General features: G+C 37.5%; 1 protein-coding gene across 10 annotated transcripts in view; it reads right to left on the bottom strand.

Annotated features, from left to right (window-relative positions):
* FBXO4 (F-box protein 4) overlaps nt 1-22,744 on the bottom strand; it is a 406,375-nt gene extending 383,631 nt beyond the window's left edge. For 7 of the 10 annotated variants that reach the window (XR_010941939.1, XR_010941942.1, XR_010941944.1 and 4 more), the window contains exons 1-7: nt 22,539-22,744; nt 20,339-20,574; nt 18,074-18,294; nt 14,199-14,274; nt 13,913-14,088; nt 9,916-10,091; nt 9,318-9,515 (exon numbers count right to left, since the gene is read on the bottom strand). Coding sequence is in view for 3 of the 10 variants with exons in the window: in XM_067730605.1 (XP_067586706.1) it covers nt 9,426-9,515; nt 9,916-10,091; nt 13,913-14,088; nt 14,199-14,274; nt 18,074-18,294; nt 20,339-20,574; nt 22,539-22,727 (1,164 nt within the window). In the remaining 7 variants the exon portion in view is untranslated. The other 3 variants (XM_067730605.1, XM_067730607.1, XM_067730606.1) reach the window with 3 other exon arrangements.
* Nucleotides 22,745-24,168: the final 1,424 nt, after the last annotated feature.

Here is a 24,168-nt window from a genome sequence, read left to right as displayed (position 1 = left end):
TAGAGAAAGTCATCAAAGAACTATCCTGTAATAAAGGAATCAGAAGCAGATGTTTTCAGAGAATAAATTCTACCAAAATTTTAAAAACCACGTGTTCCCAATATTACCTGAACTGTTTCAGAGAATGGAAAAAAGAAGAAAAACTTTATAATTTTTATGAAGCAAGTGTAACACTAATACCTCAACCTGATAAAGATATCACACTTTCTGGGCTTCCCTGGTGGCGCAGTGGTTGAGAGTCCGCCTGATGACGCAGGGGACACAGGTTCGTGCCCCGGTCCGGGAAGATTCCACATGCCGCGGAGCGGCTGGGCCCGTGAGCCATGGCCGCTGAGCCTGCGCGTCTGGAGCCTGTGCTCCACAACGGGAGAGGCCACAACAGTGAGAGGCCCATATACAACGCAAAAAAAAAAAAAAAAAAAAAGATATCACACTTTCAAAAATTCTTATGAATTCACATACATTCATAGTAAAATGTTTTAAGCAAATATTAGCAAAAGATTTTAACACTACACGAAAATAATACAATATGAGGCAAGAGAGATTTATCCCAGAAGTGTCAGAATGGTTCAGTATTAATCTAACATATTTCACCCTATTAAAAATTTAAGGAGAAATACCATGATTATCACCATAGGTGTTAAAAAGACCTCTGATGAAATTTGTCACCCATCCCTCATTTTAAAAAAGCACTTAGTAAGATAGTATTTAATTCATACTTCCTTAACATGATTACTAAACCATCACTCCTAAAGCCAATATGTTACATAGTGGGAAACCTCTGACTAGAGGCATTTCCACCAGGATGAGGAACAAGGCAAGAAAGGAGGTTCACTGTCTCACTACTCTTTAACATACTACAAGTATTAGCAAAGCAAAATCACACAGAAGATTAAACACTGTAAAATAAGAAGTAAAACCTCCCTATTTGCAGATGATGCCTTTATATCTAGAAAATCAAAGGAATCGAAAAAACTAAATCAAACTATAAAGTAGGATATAAATTTAATAAACAGAAATCAATAACTTTCACATATACAAATAATAACTATAATATAGAACATTAAGGGAACACTCCATTTATAATAGGAACAATAAAGATAAAATTCTTAAAAATAAACTTAACAAAAAATGTGCAAAATATATGTATATAAGGAAAACTTGAAAACACTTCTGTTTTGAATAAATGGAAGCACATCCATTGTCTTGGGTGGGACAACTCAACATCCTAACTACGTAATTTCTCTCCAAGTTATTATATATATGTGTAATATATTTATGCATGGGTATACATAGTATTTCCAATAAAAAATACAAATTTTTAAATAAGTTGATATTATAGGTCATATTGAAAAATAAATATTTAAGAATATATTAGAAAACCTTTCAAAAGAGGAATGATGGAGGACAAGCTCTATCAGATATTCAAAAATGTTAAAACCCCTCTTTAAGTGTAACAAGTGTGGCATTAGAACAGGAACACAGAAACAGAAAAGCAAGGCTAAATTAGATTACATGAACAAATTTAGTGTCTAATAAGATGGTATCTCAAAACACTGGGGGGAATATGGTCACTTTTAATAAATTACAGTTGACCCTTGAACAACACAGGTTGGAACTGTATGGATCCACTTATATGCAGATTTTTTTTTCAAAAGTATTTACTACTACTACATGGAAGTGGAATCGTGGATACTGGAGGAATAGTGTATACAGAGAGCTGACTATAAGTAATACACGGATTTTTGACTGCATGGATGGTCAGCACCGCATCCCCCATGTTGTTCAAGGGTCAACTGTATGATGAAACAATCAAATATTCATTTGGAGAAAGCCAAAATTGAATTCACACTTCACAATATACCTGAATACACTCCAAATGGATCCAAGATTTATGTGTAATATATGAAACCACACAAGTATATACAAGTAGAAATATGGGTAAATTCCCTTATAACCTGGGTGTTGGTAAAGAATTTCTAACTATTACCAAAATATATATATAACAAAAGAAAATGTTAATAAATTAGACTACATTTTTTAAAAGCTTTGCACATCCAAAATACAATAAGTAAAGTCAGAAGACAAATGATAAACAGGGGAAAAAATACTTCCAACATACATCATAGACATAGATTTGTCTCCCTGATACACCCAGCCCTTTAAATTTTGAGGGGAAAAAAGAACAATTTGATATAAAAGTGGGCAAAAGGCATGAACAGAAAGCTCAAAGGAGAAAAAATTCAAATGGTTCTAATAATGTTCATAAAAATAACCTCAAAAAATCAGGTTGAAATAATACTAGTCCATACAATGTAGCAAATGATTTATTACCAGTTACTACTTTCTATTTCATTTAGTAAATTATTAGTCTAGATTTCTAATTTAATAGTATATTATTTTAAAAAGAAGCAGACTCACAGATATAGAGAACAAACTAGGGTTACCAATGGGGAGAGGAAAGGGGGGAGGAGCATAATAGGGGTAGCAGCTTAAGAGGGGCTTAAGAGATACAAACTATTAGGTTTAAAATAGAAATTTTAGTTAAAATAGAAATTTGGCAAAGGAATATTTAATTTATTTAAAACTCTTAAGAACCCTATGAGGTAGGTACTACTATTATTTATCTTCATTTTAAATTAGGGAAACTCAGGTACATAGAAGATAAGAATCTTGCCCAAGATCATAAAATAATAAAGTTAAGATTTGAACCCAAACCAATCTGGTTTTAGGGTCTTTGCACATAATAACTTAGTCATGCTACTTCTAACAACTTCTTATACAGATGTGTAGAAAGAATAAGCAGCTAGAGATTTTTAAATACAGGAAATTTAATTTGATGAGACTGGTAGTAAGAATCAGATCTCGTATGTTATGCAAATTTGCTTAGTACTTATTCCAAGGATCAAAGAATATGAACGTAAACACAACCCCATCAAAAAAGAAAAAAAAACAGTAAAAAGTCATCATACTATATAGTAAAAATGAAATAATGATGAAAATCATGAGGAAAATGAGACTGTGAGAACTTTTCACAACATATAATAATTCAGATAATGGGTGTAGACATAATCTTAAAAATGTTTTAACAAATGAACATTGTAATATATGAGACCATAGATGATAAGGTGTTTAAAACACAGCGTAAAAACCACTAAAAGTTTTGTTTTCAGACAGAATGTAGGTCACGAAAGATTGTTATTGCAGCAAGAAAACACAGGATAAAATGAAAATTATACTTGAAGCCAGAAAAGAGTAGAAGATACAAAGAAATCTAAATAAACTAAATTCCAAAGAGAATCAGGCTATTTTAGTGATCAAAGAGCTACACTGCTTTTATGGGACCAATTGCCTATTCTGGGTATCTGTGGATGGAATACCAGCTCTGTCATAGGAAGAGAGATTATGCTGGATGAGAAAAATACCACTGACGCTTTTAATTACAAAATGACTGGCACAACATATTGTAAATGAAAGAACTCCAAATGTGAAAACAAGTTGTTGAGCCCACCAATTCTCCCCCACAGGAATTTTGGCAAGAGACAAAGAGGGCAGAAAAATGTCTTACATTTTTGTTCAGTGCTTAGGTTTCAGGACCCTGCTGGAATTACATCTAGAGATGAACTGAAACTGACTATATAGGCAACCCAACCCCTTTCCAGGTGATAATATAATAAGATCAGCTCCTTGGTGGTAGCATAACATATTGGGGATTGGCACAAAAGGAAACAAGAGATATGATCTGATTTGTAAAAGAAGTAAGTTAAATAAAGATATGGTCCAGCTCCAAGTCAACCTAGCTGAATGATGAAAAAAGAAAGGATGGCTGAACTTGCCTGAAAAACAAAAGACAAAATAAAAAGTATTATCTACTTCACAATCTACTATTCTCTTAAGGAAAAACTCCCTGTGTATAATTTTTCAAAACAGGAGACATATAGAGATTTCCCTGGTGGTCCAGTGGGTAAGACTCTGTGCTCCCAATGCAGGAGATCCGGGTTCAATCCCTGGTTGGGGAACTAGATCCCACATGCATGTCGCAGCTAAAAGTTCACACACCACAACTAAGAAGTTTGCATGCCGCAACTAAAGATCTCGCGTGCCGCAACTAAGACCCGGTGCAGCCAAAATAAATAAAAAAATAATTATAATAAATATTTTTTAAAAATAGGATACATATAAAGAAATAGGAAAAATAGGGCCCCAAATCAAGAGAAAATATACTTAATAGAGGTATGGTATGCTCACAAATGACCTAAGTTGAAATTAGTTTAAAATGATTATTAAAAAGTATTTAAATATGTTAAAGAATGTAGTGGAAAAGATAGAATGAATGAAGAGATAGAGTTTTAGCAGAAAAAGGGAAGCTCTAAAACAGTGAAAATTTTAGAACTAAAAAGTATGATTAAATTTTTTAAAAATGAAAGGATATAAGAAACTAGACAGATTAGAAAAAAATCACAAGCTGCATGGTGTGGCCAAAAAATAAATAATATTTTGTTGAGGATTTTTGCACCTATGTTCATCAGTGACATTGGCCTGTAGTTTTCTTTCATTGTGGCATCCTTGTCTGGTTTTGGTATCAAGGTGATGGTGGCATCATAGAATGAGTTTGGGAGTGTTCCTCCCTCTGCTATATTTTGGAAGAGTTTGAGAAGGAGAGCAAACAGAATCCAACAGCACATTAAAAGGATCATACACCATGATCAAGTGCGGTTTATTCCAGGAATGCAAGGATTCTTCAATATACGCAAATCAATCAATGTGATAAACCATATTAACAAATTGAAGGAGAAAAACCATATGATCATCTCAATAGATGCAGAGAAAGCTTTCGACAAAATTCAACACCCATTTATGATAAAAACCCTGCAGAAAGTAGGCACAACGGGAACTTTCCTCAACATAATAAGGGCCATATATGAGAAAGCCACAGCCAACATCGTCCTCAATGGTGAAAAACTGAAAGCATTTCCACTAAGATCAGGAACAAGACAAGGTTGCCCACTCTCACCACTCTTATTCAACATAGTTTTGTAAGTTTTAGCCACAGCAATCAGAGAAGAAAAGGAATCCAAATCGGAAAAGAAGGAAAGCTGACACTGTTTGCAGATGACATGATACTATACATAGAGAATCCTAAAGATGCTACCAGAAAACTACTAGAGCTAATCAAGGAATTTGGCAAATTAGCAGGATACAAAATTAATGCACAGAAATCTCTGGCATTCCTATACACTAATGATGAAAAATCTGAAAATGAAATCAAGAAAACACTCCCAGTTACCACTGCAACAAAAAGAATAAAATATCTAGGAATAAACCTACCTAAGGAGACAAAAGACCTGTATGCAGAAAATTATAAGACACTGATGAAAGAAATTAAAGATGATACAAATAGATGGAGAGATATACCATGTTCTTGGATTGGAAGAATCAACATTGTGAAAATGACTCTACTACCCAAAGCAATCTACAGATTCAATGCAATCCCTATCAAACTACCATGGGCATTTTTCACAGAACTAGAACAAAAAAATTTCACAATTTGTATGGAAACACAAAAGACCCCAAATAGCCAAAGCAATCTTGAGAACGAAAAACGGAGCTGGAGGAATCAGGCTCCCTGACTTCAGACTATACTACAAAGCTACAGTAATCAAGACAGTATGGTACTGGCACAAAAACAGAAATATAGATCAATGGAACAGGATAGAAAGCCCAGAGATAAACCCACGCACATATGGACACCTTACCTTTGACAAAGGAGGCAGAAATGTACAGTGGAGAAAGGACAGCCTATTCAATAAGTGGTGCTGGGAAAACTGGACAGCTACATGTAAAAGTATGAGATTAGATCACTCCCTAACACCATACACAAAAATAAGCTCAAAATGGATTAAAGACCTAAATGTAAGGCCAGAAACTATCAAACTCTTAGAGGAAAACATAGGCAGAACACTCTATGACATAAATCACAGCAAGGTCCTTTTTGACCCACCTCCTAGAGAAATGGAAATAAAAACAAAAGTAAACAAATGGGACCTAATGAAACTTAAAAGCTTTTGCGCAGCAAAGGAAACCATAAACAAGACCAAAAGACAACCCTCAGAATGGGAGAAAATATTTGCAAATGAAGCAACTGACAAAGGATTAATCTCCAAAATTTATAAGCAGCTCATGCATCTTAATAACAAAAAAACAAACAACCCAATCCAAAAATGGGCAGAAGACCTAAATAGACATTTCTCCAAAGAAGATATACAGAGTGCCAACAAACACATGAAAGAATGCTCAACATCACTAATCATTAGAGAAATGCAAATCAAAACTACAATGAGATATCATCTCACACCAGTCAGAATGGCCATCATAAAAAAATCTAGAAACAATAAATGCTGGAGAGGGTGTGGAGAAAAGGGAACCCTCTTACACTGTTGGTGGGAATGTAAATTGATACAGCCACTGTGGAGAACAGTATGGAGGTTCCTTAAAAAGCTACAAATAGAACTACCATATGATCCAGCAATCCCACTACTGGGCATATACCCTAAGAAAACCATAATTCAAAAAGAGTCATGTACCAAAATGTTCATTGCAGCTCTATTTACAATAGCCCAGAGATGGAAACAACCTAAGTGTCCATCATCGGATGAATGGATAAAGAAGATGTGGCACATATATACAATGGAATATTACTCAGCCATAAAAAGAGACGAAATTGAGTTATTTGTAATGAGGTGGATAGACCTAGAGTCTGTCATACAGAGTGAAGTAAGTCAGAAAGAGAGAGACAAATACCGTATGCTAACACATATATATGGAATTTAAGAAAAAAAATGTCATGAAAAACCTAGGGGGTGAAACAGGAATAAAGACACAGACTTACTAGAGAATGGACTTGAGGCTATGGGGAGGGGGAAGGGTAAACGGTGACAAAGCGATAAATAGGCATGGACATATATACACTACCAAACGTAAGGTAGATAGCTAGTGGGAAGCAGCCGCATAGCACAGGGAGATCAGCTCGGTGCTTTGTGACCACCTGGAGGGGTGGGATAGGGAGGGTGGGAGGGAGGGAGACGCAAGCGGGAAGCGATATGGGAATATATGTATATATGTAACTGATTCATTTTGTTGTGAAGCTGAAACTAACATACCATTGTAAAGCAATTATACTCCAATAAAGATGTTAAAAAAAAAAAAAAAAAAGAGTCATGTACCAAAATGTTCATTGCAGCTCTATTTACAATAGCCCGGAGATGGAAACAACCTAAGTGCCCATCAACGGATGAATGGATAAAGAAGATGTGGCACATATATACAATGGAATATTACTCAGCCATAAAAAGAAACGAAATTGAGCTATTTGTAATGAGGTGGATAGACCTAGAGTCTGTCATACAGAGTGAAGTAAGTCAGAAAGAAAAAGACAAATACCTTATGCTAACACATATATATGGAATTTAAGAAAAAAAATGTCATGAAGAACCTAGGGGTAAGGCAGGAATAAAGACGCAGACCTCCTAGAGAACGGACTTGAGGTTATGGGGAGGGGGAAGGGTGAGCTGTGACAGGGCGAGAGAGAGTCATGGACATATACACACTAACAAACGTAGTAAGGTAAATAACTAGTGGGAAGCAGCTGTATGGCACAGGGATATTGGCTCGGTGCTTTGTGACAGCCTGGAGGGGTGGGATAGGGAGGGTGGGAGGGAGGGAGACGCAAGAGGGAAGACATATGGGAACATATGTTTATGTATGACTGATTCACTTTGTTATAAAGCAGAAACTAACGCACCATTGTAAAGCAATTATACTCCAATAAAGATGTTAAAAAAAAAAAAAAGAAATAGAATCAGTGACCTAAGTCTGTACCTTAATAATCTAAAAAAGGGAAGATGAAATTAAAAAATTTTTTTTACATTTAAAAAGCAGAAAAATAGAGATTAGAGCATAAATCAATGAAACAGAATATAGAATAAATCAATAAATCCTAAAGCTGGTTCTTGAGAATAATAAAATCAATAAAACTCTAGCCAGACTGATCATGAAGAAAAAAGACATAAACTACCAACATCAGGAATGAATGAGGTAACATAACTACATATAATTAAAAAAAGGGGAGAGTAGATCTACTTTTGGCATAACAGAATGAAGAGTTCCATGTAATGGCTCCCTAGAGAAACTGGAGAAAATTAAGTTTTTAAAATCATTAAAAAATAAAATAAAATAAAGACAAAAATGGACTACCAAAAAAATCATTAAAATCTCTGTAAATGGTCCTAAGAGCATACAGCAAATGAAGAAACATTTATTCAAATATATATATATACTAAAACTCAGTAAGAGTCTGTGGGATTTGAACCAAGACCCACTCCCCTCCTTCCCTCCTCCAGCTCAGAAAGAAGAAACTCCATTCTAGACTGGGGCAGCCGAGGAAACAGCACTCTCTCTCCGAGTCAGAGGGCAACCTTCCTAGGAGGAGCAGAATGTCGGCATTTCTCACTCTGCCCCCAACTATACAAGTGCTGAAGCTAAGTTCTGGATAAGTGCACCCAAGATGTGACAGCTACTTTCTTTGAAACGGCACCTGCTCACAGGATGGAGGCTGTATCTTGGGTGCAGCACCACTAAGAATATTATGCTTTTTAAATTATAATTTAAAAATTCTTCAATTCCAACGAGATAGGAGGACGGTAATGTTTCCTCTGCAAAGTGCAAGCAATTAGTGAATAGGAGGTCATATGATCATGAGCGTCTCTGGAATATTTCCTCTATGAGTAAGGAATAAAATTTGGCTTTAGCACCTCATGAGCTTTCAAAGTTATTTGAAAAGAGCAAGAATTTCCAGTTATTTTCACTGAATTAGTATTGAATATGATACAAAGTTAATTCCTACTGTTTCAGAAAAGAAACAGAAGTTGTATGGCCATAATAGTAAATGAAATTCCAGTGAATATTCAGTTTTAAATAGTACATTTATTAAAAATAGATAGAAACTTATTTTTTGATAACCAGTTAAGGACCTTTGAAAATAACCTATTGAAAGCTTAGTAAATTTGCTATTCCCCACTATAGCAATCTTTGAAACGAAAAGAAGAGAAACCACAAAGAATGAGAGAGGCATAAACTTGTTTTTCCAGAATTTAATATTAAAAAATATATATATATGTATATATAAGTTATTTTAAAATATTAAAAGGTTCATTTTGGGGCCAAATGCTAGCACTGAAACTTTTTTCTTGTAATTAAGGTAAAAAGTAAAAATTATATTAAAAAATAGAGTAGCTACAGCTGTCCAATATAAACCCTACCTGCAAAAAGGCAGGGCAGAATGAGCTGACTTGAGCAAATATCCACATCACGACCTTAGTAACAAGTTCCAAATGCTTTCTTTCAGTTCCCAAGGTCTAAAAGGAGGATCATCTTGCATGCTTAGATTCTACTTCTTCAAGAATCCACTGAATGCCATTCAAAAAACCAGTTAAAGTTTCAGCCTCTGTATCCTGGACCTATGAGCAAATAAAAGAGATTACTGTCAATAAGAAACTGAGTGAAAAATCTTATAATTAAGTGGGACATTTTCCTGGACACTCAAAAAAGAACAGGACTAAAAAGATCCCAATAGACTTTGGGTGAGTCACTCAAGTTTGGTCTTCTAGAGAGCTTAGATTATAAAATATCATCTTCTCTTCTGTCTTATAATTACTACCAATATGAGGTTTATTACTTATCTCAGAGGTCAGCTTTGATACCAAATATCTCCCACAAATTAAGCTACTAAAACTGACTTTTAGAATGTTATTTTATTAAAGAGAATGAGTAGAAAAGAATTTTAAAAATAAAAATCAATTAGAAAGTAGAGTGAAAAATAAAATGAGATTTTTCTCACCAGAGAAAATTGTACCTTACCATCCATGGGTGGCTTAGATGATTCAGACGCAGCTCATGGGCCAAATAAAAACAGGGCATTCTTTTTACATTAGCTTGAGAAATACAAGATAAAACCAGCATTGGTCTTCTTGCAGATCCAAAAGCTGGATCTGTCATTGCCATAATACGAGAAAATTCATCTTGCCATTCATGTCCTAAGGAATGTAGTCAAAACCCTTAATTTGCATTACTTGTAATGACTTAAAAAATAATAAAATTAAAAACTAACAAAACAAGGGAAGCAAAAAATTACCAGGATCCAAACATAACAAACTGCCTCTATTGCTGTGTTCATTTACTGATCTTTCGTAAAACTACATTAATCAGCCTTGCAAGGACAAGAATTTAGGTGAAATCAGAGAGCACAAAAACAGTACCACTCAGATGTTTCTATGGTTTAAAAGCAAAAATACTTTGATATAGATATTTTCCTCTCACAAATTCTGTAGCTGTCACTATCCTTTCTTTCAAAGGCCATAGTTTCCAAAATTTAAACATATAATTGAGCCTAGCTTTTTTATCCAAACTGAAAATCTCTGCCTTTCATTGGAGTGTAAATCACTGACATTTTGTGGTAGGCAGAATTCTAAAATGACCCCAATGACTCATACCCCAGTATAACCCCTTCTCCTCTGAGTGTGGGAGGAATCTGTTAATACAGTGGGATTATCACTGACATGATTAGGCTATACTATAAGACACAGCTGACTTCAAGAAAGGGCGATTAAACTCAGTGAGCCTAACCTAATCAGGTGATCCCTTAAAACAGATGAGATTCTACCTAGTGAGAGAGACTCTCCATTGCTGGATTTGAAGACAGAGGGAGTCACATGACAAGGAATGACGATGGCCTGTGAAGCTGAGAGCTGCCCCAAGCTGACAGCCAGCAAGGAAACAGGGATCTCAGCCATACAACAGTAAGGAGCTGAATTCAGCCAATAACTGAGTGAGCTAGAAAGCAGATTTTTCCCTAGAGCCTCCAGAAAGGGATGTAACCCATCTGACACCCTAATTTCAGCCTCTGAGACCTAGGCTGAGAACCCAGCCATGCTGTGCTCAAGACTTCAGACATAGAGAACTCTGAGCTAATAAACAGATGTTGTTTTAAGCCACTAGGTTGGCAGTAATTTGTTACATATTAATAGAAAACAAATAAACATTTAATGTAATTATCAACACAGTACATTTAAATCTATCATATACCTATTGAATTTTGACTTGTTCCATCTATTCTTTGTTCCTTTTCCTGCCTTCTTTTGAACTGACTTTTTTAATGATTCCATTTTATCTTCACTACTGGCTTATTTAACTATACCTCTGTTACACTTCTTTTTAGTGGTTGCTCAAGGATTTACAATGTATATTTTAAACTTACAACAGTCTACTTCTTTGTTTAGTTTTTATTTTATTTATTTATTTGACTGCATTTGGGTCTTCGTTGCTGCGTGCAGGCTTTCCCTAGTTGTGGCGAGCGGGGGCTACTCTTCGTTGCGGTGTGCAGGCTTCTCATTGTGGTGGCTTCTCTTGTTGCAGAGCATGGGCTCTAGGCACGTGGACTTCAGTAGTTGTGGCACATGGGCTCAGTAGTTGTGGCTCGTGGGCTCTAGAGCGCAGCCTCAGTAGTTGTGGCACACGGGCTCAGTTGCTCCATGGCATGTGGGATCTTCCCAGCCCATGGCTCGAACCCATGTCCCCTGCATTGACAGGTGGATTCTTAACCACTGTGCCACCAGGAAAGTCCCTAACAGTCTACTTTTAAAAAGTATTATATAACTTCACATATAGAACCTCATAATACTATATTTCCATTTCTGCCTTTCCATGCTGTGTAATATTGTTACAATATATTTTATTTAAAAAATATCATAAGCCCATAATACATTGTTACTGTTTATCCTTTACATAATGATAAATAAATTAAAATTAGAAAAAAATATTTTATGTATAGCTATATTGTTTATATCCCAAGGTTCTTCATTTCTTTTTGTAGATGCAGTTTTCTACCTGGTATCATATTCTTCTGCCTGAAGAGTTTCCTTTAATATTTCTCATTATACAAATCTGCTGACTGAACGTTCTCAGATTTTGTTTGTCTGAAAAAAGTGTTGATTTTGCCTTCATTTCTGAAAGATGTGTTTGCTGGGTATTAGATTTCCTCCCCCTTGAATACTATAAAGATTTCCCTTCATTACCTTCTGGCTTACAGCAAAATTCTGTCAGAAAGTCTCTGTCCTTATCTTTGGCCCTCTATATGTATGTTTTGTTTTGCTCTGGTTGCCTTCAAGATATTCTCTTTACCTTTGGTTTTCATCAGTTTGGCTATGATGTATCTGTATTTTTTATTTATCAGGTTTGGAGTTCTTTGTGAATCTTGGATCTGTGGTTTATTCTCTTTCAGTAATTTTGAAATAGTTTTGGTCATTATCTGTTCAGAAATTTCTTTTTCCCTGTTCTTACTCCTTTCATGTTTTGGGACTCCAATCACATATAAATTGAATCAGGGGTCAGCATACCACACTCTGAAGATCTGTTTTTATAAATAAATTTCTTTGTGAAACAGCCATGTCCATTCATTTGCAAACTGTCTATGGCTACTTTTGCACTATAATAGCAGAGGTGAGTAACTGTGACATACTGTATGGCTCACATGTCTAAAATATTTACTATATGGACCTTTAAGAAAATGCCAACCCCTGAGTTAGATCACTTAATAGGTTCCCCCAGCTCTTGAATGTTTTGTCCTCCACCCCTACTCTTTTTTCTCTTTTTGTTTTAATTTGGGTAATTTCAATTGATCTATCTTCACATTCACAAAAGGTTTCCTTTGTTAATATGTCCACTGAAGGAACTGTTCACCTGTTATCATATTTTTCATATTTAGCATTCCCATTTTACTTTTTCATAGCTTCCTTCTCTCTGCTGAAAATCCCTATTTGTTCACATATATTGTCCATCTTTTCCACTAGATTCTTTAACATATTAATCATAGTTCTTTTAATGTCTCTTTCTGAGAGGGCTAACATCCAGGCCATCTCTGTGTCTAATTCCATTGAATGCTTTATCACTTGACAATGGGTCATTTCATTTTGATATTTTTTTGTATCTTATAATTTTTAATTTAACACCAGATGTTTTATGTGGAAGAACAGAAGAGACTGAGGTAAAGGATTTACTTCTAGAAATGGACACGATTCTTCTGTTAGGCCATTAATGCAGTGGGATGAGTCCAGCTAGTCAGTAATTGAGCTGCATTTGCCTTTTGTTGCTATAGTTAATTTCAGTGCACCATAAACTGTAAATTCTTTCAGCAGTGGGATGCTGCTATCTTCTTCCGAGTGAGAATAATATATTGTATATTTATACCCTATCTTATTCACAGAGGATTTGGGAAAGAAATTACAATACTGGCTTGTGGCCCAATAATATTCTATTTTCATGCTATTTATCACACTGTGAATGGCAATTATTCAGAATATATGGATAGTGTTCTTAACTAATCTACTTAAAGTAAACACTCCACCCCACACATCTCTCTACTATCTGGATAATTAAAATAAAGGTAAAATTTTTCATTTACCTGCATAAATTATTTGAATAGGGCCAAAAGCAGACAAAACACCAATAACAAAAAGTGTAGAAGCATACAACAACAAAAAAACACTATGTAGTTATAGTATCAAACTTCGGTGTGCATCAGAATTCTGTAAAGCTTGTTAAAAAAACAGATGCCCAAAACACAACCCAAATCTATGAGTCATAATCCACCAGGGTAGGAATCAGGCAGCTGCGTTTTTAACAAGATCCCTCAGTGATCCTAATGCACATCAAGTTTTGGGAATCCAATATTAACAGTAATAACAGAATCACATTGATAAAATTAGCCATGATATTCTTAACAAGCCACAGTAAAGCCTAAAAACATACTTTCTTATTTGCTTTGCAAAGAAGGCACTTTTAAAAGGAAAATAATACTTACTTTTATGAGCTTCAGCATTTGCAACATAGATGAACCCATCAACAACTTCACACACCTTCTGAATTTGTGGAATTACACTGTACCGGCTTCCCTGTTGATCATCCCCTTCATTCTGTATACTGAACATCTTGTTAACTGCACTTGTATGTTCTTCTCTTGCTCTATCTCTTTCCTTTCTATAAGAAAAATGTAAATACAGAACATAAGCAGACACTAAACAGACTTCACCCCCCTAAAATATTCCATTACTGATGTCTCAGATAGGTTGCCAAGTAGGTAGCCTTACCTTGTAGTTGAATATAATATTAGGATGTTGAATTTATGTTGGTTGCTCAACTGAAAACTGACTCCTGATCCAATACCTAAAGGAGAAAATTACAGTTATCAAAAAAAGTCATTAATAAAGACAGCAAAAGATGAGAATGAAAAAAATTACCTGGTATAAGTAAAAAGAGTAAATGAAAAACTATGACAAGTGATACATATAGCTTTGGAATAAAATGAAATGTTTGTGTTGAAGAAAAGATGCCGTAAGCAATTTTCATTCACATAGTAATAAACTATGGATATAGAAGAAAAAACTGCTAGACTTTAACATTCCTTTTTTTTTTTTTTTTTTTTTTTTTTGCGGTACGCAGGTCTCCCACTGCTGCGGCCTCTCCCGTTGCGGAGCACAGGCTCCGGATGCGCAGGCTCCAGATGCGCAGGCTCAGCGGCCATGGCTCACGGGCCCAGCCGCTCCGCGGCATGTGGGATCCTCCCGGACCGGAGCACGAACCCGTGTCCCCTGCGTCGGCAGGCGGACTCTCAACCGCTGCGCCACCAGGGAAGCCCTAACATTCCTTTTCATACCATCATCACTATCATCATTAACTTTATCATCATCCTCTCAGTAGCAGCTGCATCGCAACAGCTACTACTATTTATCCTCAATACTAAGGCTTAGTTTCACTTCTTTTATGTTTCTCATTAGTCTTATACTCCACGTACACATTCAACCAAATGGCTTTTTTTCCCCACTCTGAAAAGCTGTTTTTAAATTCATGGCACCTTAGAAAACTGAGGAAATATGGCAGACACTGAAATTTTGAATTGGACTTGGGCTAGAATCCTGAATTTGCCACATATGCCCATGTTTCTGTGAGCCTGCTTTGACATCAAAATATAGAAATAATACACACTTTTTAGGGTTATTGTAAGCATTAAATGAGATCACATATGTAAAACACCTACGGAGTGACTGGTAAGTAACAGGTGCTAAACACTAGCTTCTTACTATTTTTTTTTTTTTTTTTTTTTTTTTGCGGTACGCGTCCCTCTCACCGCCGTGGCCTCTCCCGTTGCGGAGCACAGGCTCCGGACACACAGGCTTAGCAGCCATGGCTCACGGGCCCAGCCACTACGCGGCATGCGGGATCCTCCCGGACCGGGGCACGAACCCGCTTCCCCTGCATCGGCAGGCGGACCCCCAACCACTGCGCCACCAGGGAAGCCCGCTTCTTACTATTTTATACCTAAATTATTCAACATTGTCATTTGTCCTTCTTTCTTAACTCCTTCCCTCCTTTGGCTGTGTTAACACTACGGGGCTGATTCTCCTCTTGCCTCCTGGAAAGATCCTTTTCCTCTTCCTTGGCTTTACCTCTTTTTACTATATAAATGTCCTCTTAGATCTGTCTACTTCTCTCCATCCTCACCCCCACCTTTTAGTTTAAATTATTATCTCTCACCTGTACTTCTGTAATCATTTCTAACTAGTCTCCTAAATCCACTTCTGCCCCCTACTATCCATTCTTATGACAGCAGCTGGAGAGATTGCTTTAAAATGCTTTTAATTACATCTCTTCCCTTCAAAGCCCCTGCTCTTCAGATAAACAAAATTTTAATATAATCTGGCCTCTACTTACCTCATTAGGACAACTCCATCTTTCATATCCTTAATCCCTGCATAACCACTCTAGGTATTTAAAGCAGCTACGCCGTGCCATCTTATGTCACCATTCTGGGCAACACATATATAGAGATCTTGGTGGCTGGGACTGCAAGCATCCCAGGCAAAGTGGCCCTAGTCCTCCCGCCACCAGGGGCCTCCCCAGAGAGATCACAGAAACAAATTCTACCATGTCTCTAATCTTTGTTTACATCAGTTTAACTTCCAGAAATTACCCTCTCAACACATCTAACCTCAGCCCAGTATGATTCTCATGTTGTTTTGCCCCACCTTGCCAATGACTCATCCCTCCACTCTTCCCTGACCTTGCAGGATCTGAGGCACAATTAGATGGGCAATTTCAAACAATCACTCCAGCTGCTGTCTGGAGAATGAAATTGTCATTTCACTATCAGCAAATTTCCCCATATCCCCAACCTCTTCTTGAAGGGTTCCTTCCACCTCATGGCCCTACCTGAAACTAGCCTGTCCCTAGGTGCCACTTCTCTTAACAGTGGGGTCTCAAGTAACAAAGTTACCTATTCTCTCACATCTCAGGGTAAAGAGATGAGGTGAATGGTCTCTTTACTCCTCAATGCCATGTCTTAACCATTACTCACCAACCCTCTTGAAAAAACTCCATCTCTCTGAGACACACACACCATTTAGCTGTAATACCATCTCCTGTCCTTAACCTTGTCATTTATGAATCTCCTTTTGATAACCCCTTCCTCCAAACGTTCACTGATGATTTCAGCACCTAGCTTACAATATTCCTCTCTATCGTCAGAAACTTCCAAGTCCATGTGGACTTCATATGATTCCCAAATCTTCATTTCTAGCCCAGATCTTTCTCTTGAGATATGGATGCATAAAGTAATCCATAAACTCATTCGTTCATTCACTCATCAAATGTATATTGAATGCCTACTATGTGCCTGGCACCACAGCTAAGAATAAAGCTGACAAGATTTCTGCCCTAATGGAGCTTCCATTCAAGTGGCTAGCTTATAGCAGGCATCTCTACTTGTATCAAAAGTTTCTCTTCCTCCTGTGTTTCCTTAACCTAGTGAATGGCACCATCATCCAATATGAAAATCAGACCAAAAACCAGGAATTATCCGTATTACTGCTAACACACATTGAGTCAATTCTATATCCTTCATATTTTTATCACAATATTGTAGTGGTTTCTTAACTTCTAATCAGTTCTCCACTCAGGAGCCAGAGTGATCTATCCAAAATGCCATCTTGATCATCTTACTTCTCTGCTTAAAATCCTTCAACAAATGCTTGACATACAAGCGTCTTCTCACCTGGCCCCACTCTGGACACACAAAGCTACTTCAAGTGTGTCATGCACACTCAGAACTCTGGGATTTTAGAAATGTAGTTCTCACTGCTTAGAATATTTTACCCTTTTTTTTGATGGCCTACCCCTACTTATCCTATTGACTCATGTAAGGCATCAGGTTCAATGCAGAGCCTTCTCTGACCCTTACCTTTCTACACAGGAGCTAATTACACCACATTCTAATCACCTGTATACATGTCTCTGCCCTCCTTTAGACCAAGTACCTTTCAGGGCAAACAGGAGATTTCTGATGTTGTTTGTTTTAAATCTCTGCATCTTTAGTATCTAATAGGTACTCTCAATAAATGAATTAAGTAAAGCACAAGCTAGTTTACACTGTTATGCATGTTTATTATACATCCTGCTTACGAAACTAACTACATGGCTGTTGTTGCTATTGTTTATCATAGAAATAAAGGTAAGGTGATAATTTAGCTCTTTTTTGAAATTCCAATATATATCAAAGTACTCTGCATATAGTAGGTGCTGAATGGATTTTGCTGTTAACATTCTTTTAAAATATGGTAAATGTACAAATATAACTTTTTTATAACATCTTTATTGGAGTATAATTGCTTTACAGTGGTGTGTTAGTTTCTGCTTTATAGCAAACAAATATAACATTTTGACAACATACAATTTGCTTTCACATAATCTCATATTCTGGACTGAGAAAGTAAGAGAAAGCTTACCTCTTATAAAAAGTAAATTAATTCTTTCAGTCCATAGAGACCTGAGGGCTCCCATGCACCAAATTAGTATATTTCATTACAACAAAGAGTTAATTAATTTAAAAACTAATTTCTTTCTATTTAACATTAGAGTCAAGCTCAAAGTGTTTGAATTATTATGTACTGTAGATTAACATGAAAATTACCATCAATCTGCCTCTGAGGCAAACCAGCTGTTGGGCAAAGCTCCTCGGAAGACATCAAGCTCAACACCAAAGATGTATTTAGTTCTTCCAAACCTGGTCCAAACATGGCAAATCGTGGTTCATTCTGAATGATCAATGAGTGTAAAAATGAGGTGACAGCTCCATACATAGGACGGCTAGATTTTGAGGCTCTTCTTGCATATGGACAGCACATTTTATAGCTGTATAAAATTGTCACAATTAGAAAATTAACACAAACACTTAGCCAGTTATTCATTAAACAATATACAATGTATTGAGAACTTGCTAGACAAAAGGGATATAATGATTATACAGTCCCAATCCTCATGAAGGGCAGTGGAGGACAGGCACCATTATAATACGTATGCCGAGTTCCATGACAGAAAAAAGCACAAGATGCTATGGGAGTAGTAGTGGTCTAGTAGCTGAGGAGGTCTTCCTTGGGAATCAGTTACTTACTTTCTAATTTTTCATTTAGATTCTCTCATGAAACACTTGGTCTAACACGTGTTTCAATGCTTAAAATTCACTACATAAAGCAGTGATTCTCAACCTGGGGAGATTTTGCACCCCCAGGGAACATTTCCTAAGGTCTAGAGTCCAGGGATGCTGTTAAACATCGTACAATGCACACAAAAGACAGTTCCCATAACATCTGGTCCAAAATGTCAATAGTGCCAAGACTGAGAAACCCTGTACTAAACATAAACTACATAGTTAGTATAAATGTCCCTAGAGATAAAAAAGAAAAAAAAATTACTGAAGCTACCAATATAACCAAATTTCTTAGGGTACTTCTATTAACAGTAACAGTTCAATAAGTATTAATCACAGGGCAGCTCAAATGTTCCTTATAGGTAACCTGGCAAACTAAGAATCATGTGAAAGAAACGACTCAACTTTTTCAATAGCTATAAATTTCTAAACTAGCAATTCAACATGTTATCAAAAATTAAAACAAAGTTACTCAAATCAAAATAAAACCTAAAGTCCTTTAAATCGAGCTGGTTAAGACAACAACTAACGTTACAAGACAATCATCTTTACTTGGGAACCTTGTAATTCAAGAAGGAAAAAAAAAAGAACTTTGCAGCTATGTAGATCTGGCCAAGCCTCACCACTTTAATTAGTCATATAAGCCACTTATAGTCTAAACTTCAGTTTTTTCATCTGCATTATTTGAACAATAACAATCAATCCAGGGTCGTAAGGATCAGAAATAATTTATATGATCACAAATGGTCGTTATTACGATTATTACTATCCCTAGGAAAATGTGGTTCCACAGCACACAGAAACACTTGATGTTATGGTTGGCTGTGGGACAATGAAGAGGTAACACTAGCAAGTGAGAGTACAGTAGCACTTGTTAAAATTACATACATGTATATTTTAATCAAGTAGTCTCACAAGACTTGATGTAATGGCATCTGTATTGGAATAAGGAAAGATTCTGAATAACTTAAAATATGAAAAAAAGTCCCACATGTAGCTATTAAATCTACCACAGGAAAACAATTCTTACCTAACGCACAAATATTCTTTAAATTTTACTTACAATGCCTTAAATTTGGGGCTCTTAATAAAACAGGTTATATCCAGAACTAACGACATTACAGTCCCTTACAAATTATGCGACCTTAGACAAATCCATAACCATGCAGAATCTTCACTCCACATCCATAACACAAGGAAAATACCTTCTTATTGCGTGAGAATTAAATAAGTAAACATACATAAAACATTCATCATAGAATCCAATACACTATAGTTGCTCAACAAAATTAATTCTAATACATGATATTCGAAAATGTCAATGCATTTGGGTGATAACAAAATCTTATTTCCCATAAACTTAAGAATGGTTTTCTTCCATGCAAAAGAACTCCTGTCTGAACTCTGGCCTTTCCTTCTCTGGACATGGAAAAGTATTTATTTTAACAAAATGACAAGTGTTCTAAAGATAATGAAAATTTTAAGAAGTGTTTTACTTCTTGCCATATAAACTATCTATAATTATTCAAATACTCTACTTAGGTACTACAGGGAAATAACAAAATGTGAACGCTAAAAGGGTTCTATGAAGGAAGTTATTTTACCTAACCCCCAATTTTTACAAAAGGACACTCAGACTCAAAATTCATGCAACGAATTAGTAGGAGGGCCAAGACTAACTTAGACTACTGACTTGTAATATAGTCAAATTTAATATCTTCTTTTTAATTCATAAAACTAGATACTTACACTGCCATGTAGTCAAAAAATGCACCATCAGTGACCTCAGATATAGGCTTTTTTAAGATTTCTAGATCTGGAAGAGACTTCCAGTCAACAGAAGACCAAGAAGGAAGATCCCGCAACAGAAAATATCTCCACAGAATTGCATCTCGTACGGTTTCATTCCAATAATGACTTGTACTTCCCAAATGACATAGATCATGAGGTGAAAGAAATGACAAAATATATAGCTGTACATCAATCTGAAACAGAGGGAAGCAGCAAGTAGGTTAAAGGAATGAATAATTTATCTTGGTAAAAAGTTTTTTTAAATAATACATTACAGGGACTTTTAAAAATAATAAATTACAGGGACTTCCCTGTCGGCGCAGTGGTTAAGAATCCGCCTGCCAATGCTGGGAACACGGGTTCGAGCCCTGGTCCTGGAAGATGCCACATGCCGCGGAGCAACTAAGCCCGTGCGCTACAACTACTGAGCCTGCACTCTAGAGCCTGCAAGCCACAACTACTGAAGCCGTCACTCCTAAAGCCCGTGCTCCGCAACAGGAGAAGCCACCGCAATGAGAAGCGCGCGCACCTCAATGAAGAGTAGCCCCCGCTCACCGCAACTAGAGAAAGCCCACGCACAGCAATGAAGACCCAATGCAGCCAGAAATAAATAAATTTATATTAAAAAAATAAATAAATAATTACAAATAAATAATTATATTATACTAGGAAACCAAAGGTCAACTGAACAGTGTATCATTTGAATAATTAAATCTGATAAATTACAAAATTAACAGTTTTTATACTAAATAACAAAAAATCAACTTAACAGTCTTTTTTTTTTTTTTGCAACGGCATGTGGAACTTCCCTGACCACGGATGGAACCTGTGCCCCTTGCAGTGGAAGCACAGTCTTAACCACTGGACCACCAGGGAATTCAACAGTCATTATTTTTAATGATGAAATCTATCATGCTGAAGTTATTTCCTGTCTCAGGACAGAATCATAATGAACATTTCATTTTTGACACATCGAAACATTCCTGAAATACCTCCCATTGTTCTGGTATTTTTCAAGTAAAATAAGCACTTCATTTAATTTTTCCTTATGGATATTCTGCCCCACCATTTATTTGAATGAACTGCTTAATGAAATAATTTATTCTTCAAAATAAAATCTTTATCAAGCGGACAAACTTCTGATTTTATCATTACATCAAATCAAAGAGTAAATCTGTCACCTGAGTTCTTCTGTAAAATCTGTTATTTCAGAGAACCTCTGCAAGGAGAACTATGGAGGCAACCTAAGCCTGCAGTTTTTTAATTTCTGATGGACCTCAGAGAGTCAACAGTCCAGCTGAGATACAGCATTTTAATAATTTCTAAGAAATTCTCCTCTCTCCGTTTTCCTATCTACCTGAAAAGTTTAACAATGAAAAATGTGTGTAATTCTCGTGGCCTGCTGTAACTTGAGGCCCTTGTAACTTAGTCATTTACTTTCCCGCATTTTTGATGTGTACCATATTTAAAGTCTTTATTGAATTTGTTACCATACTGCTTCTGTTTATGTTTTGGTTTTTTGGCCAGAGGCATGTGGGATCTTAGCTCCCCACCAGGGATCCACCTGCACCCCCTGCAGTGGAAAGTGAAGTCTTAACCACTGGACCGCCAGGGAAATCCCTAGTCATTTACTTTCAATTGTCAGTTTTGTCACTTGAAATACAGGTAAGATAACAGTCGCAAAATCCTAGGAGAGTGCGTGTTTTGCGGGACCGCCAGGTGTTTCGGTACATGGAAGCTGGGATGATAGATGCTGAGAACACAAGACACTGGACGCTTTCCATGATTTCCAGAACGTCTGGCATGGTCTCCGCGTTTCCTTAACCTGATGTTCAGGGTGCCCCAGTCCCTAGACCTGTTTTGGGGGTAGAAGACCGGAGGGTGACCTGGCTGCTTGCCAGGGCACAACCTGCAGGTGAGTTTCGGGGCGACCTTCGGCCCAGCTGCGGGGCACCACGGGTCAACGCCAAGGCGTTTCTGCTCAACTGCTGCCCCCAGGTGATGACACTGCCCGGAATGGCTGCAGGGACGGGGCCAGACACAGGCCGAGCCCAGGGAGGCTCCCCCCGCCCCGCCGCCGCGGCCCCCAGAGGCCGCCCCGGCGAGCGCCCCTCCCGGCCCTGCCCGCGGTCCTCCGCGGGTGGCGGCCGACGCTCACCGGCAGCCGCGTTAGCGAGCTGGCCTCCTCGTCCGCCTCCTCCGGGGAGGACCTCGGAGCCGCCCTCTCCTTGCCCACCGACTGCCAGAAGTTCCTCCAGCCGCTGAGGAAGGCAGCCTCCAGGAGGCCCCAGTCGCTGTGGTGAGGCTGACGGGTGACGCCTCCGCTGCGCCGCTCGCTTCCCGCCATGGCTGCCGACGCCGCACGTGACGCGCCGCAGGGTGACGCCGGCGTGTCCGTCCCCAGCTCCCCGCCCCGCCCCGCCCCGCCTCCGCTCCCTCCCTTCCCCCACCCCCTGTTGCCGCCTCCATCCCCCCCCAGACCCCGCAACCCCGGTGGAGAGGCCTCCAGAGACGGGGACAGAACTGAGAGATGGCCCGATTGAGCGTGGTTCCCAGTTGAGCTTGAGGTTCCAGCCGACAATCACTGCTCCCCTTACTCCACGCCTCAACCTTAGGCGCGCCGACCTCACCCGTTGGTATAAAACCTCTCGCCCTTTGACCCTTTATAACTTCGTTACTTCACCCAAGGTGGGTCCCTCTGCCTGGGACCCATTTCCACTTTGCCTGGGTCTGGGAGACTCTTACTTATGCAAAAGATGGTAGCCCTCTTCCACTATCTGGGGCTTAGTATCTCTACGTAATCTGGTTTAAACTGTCAACCAGCTCTTGAGTGCAATTTCCAGGCCATGCAGCTATCCCTTCTCTTCGTGAGAATATTCAAATATGGAAATTTCTAAATTTCGGAATCAGCCTCCGTCCACCGTTGTCTTATGTCAATTGTCAAAATCTTCTCTCACATATTACCCAAATCACCCATTTAAAAAAATTAATCTATTTTTTGTTGTTGCAACTTTTTTATTTAAGCATAGTTGATTTAGTGTTGTGTTAATTTCTACTAGACAGCAAAGTGATTCAGTTATACGTATATACATTCTTTTTTACATTCTTTTCTATTATGGTTTAGCACAGGCTATTGAATATAGTTCCTGTGCGGTTCAGTAGGACCTTGTTGTTTATCCATTCTATATATAATAGTTTGCATCTGCTAACCCAGAACTCCCACTCCATCCCTCCCCCACGCCTTGGCAACCACAAGTCTGTTCTCTATGCCTGAGTCTGTTTCTGTTTTGTAGATATGTTCATTTGTGTCATATTTTAGATTCCACATATAAGTGGTATCTTTATGGTATTTGTCTTTCCCTGTCTGACTTACTTCACTTAGTAGGGTAATCTATAGGTCCATCCATGTTGCTGCAAATGGCATTATTCTTTTTTATGGCTGAGTAATATTCCATTGTATATATATGTACCACATCTTATTTATCCATTCATCTGCCAATGGACATTTAGGTTGTTTCCATGTCTTGGCTATTGTGAATAGTGCTACTATGAACATAGGAGTGCAGTATTTTTTGAATTTTAGTTTTGTCCAGATATATGTCTAAGAGTGGGAAATTAATCCCATTTTTTAGTAGTCTTCAAAATAGAAGACAGGATCAGCAACTTCATAAAACCATTCAGGTCTTTAAGGATCATGATAGGCTACAGGGAACATATACATACCTTGTGTGTATGTACAAATATTTAAAGACATACATATATTTAACATAATATATATTCACCTCTCT

Source organism: Pseudorca crassidens, chromosome 3 (assembly GCF_039906515.1).
Source record: "Pseudorca crassidens isolate mPseCra1 chromosome 3, mPseCra1.hap1, whole genome shotgun sequence".
NCBI lineage: Eukaryota > Metazoa > Chordata > Mammalia > Artiodactyla > Delphinidae > Pseudorca > Pseudorca crassidens.
Note: the sequence above shows the minus strand (reverse complement) of the source record. Positions and strands in the feature narration are given on the sequence as shown.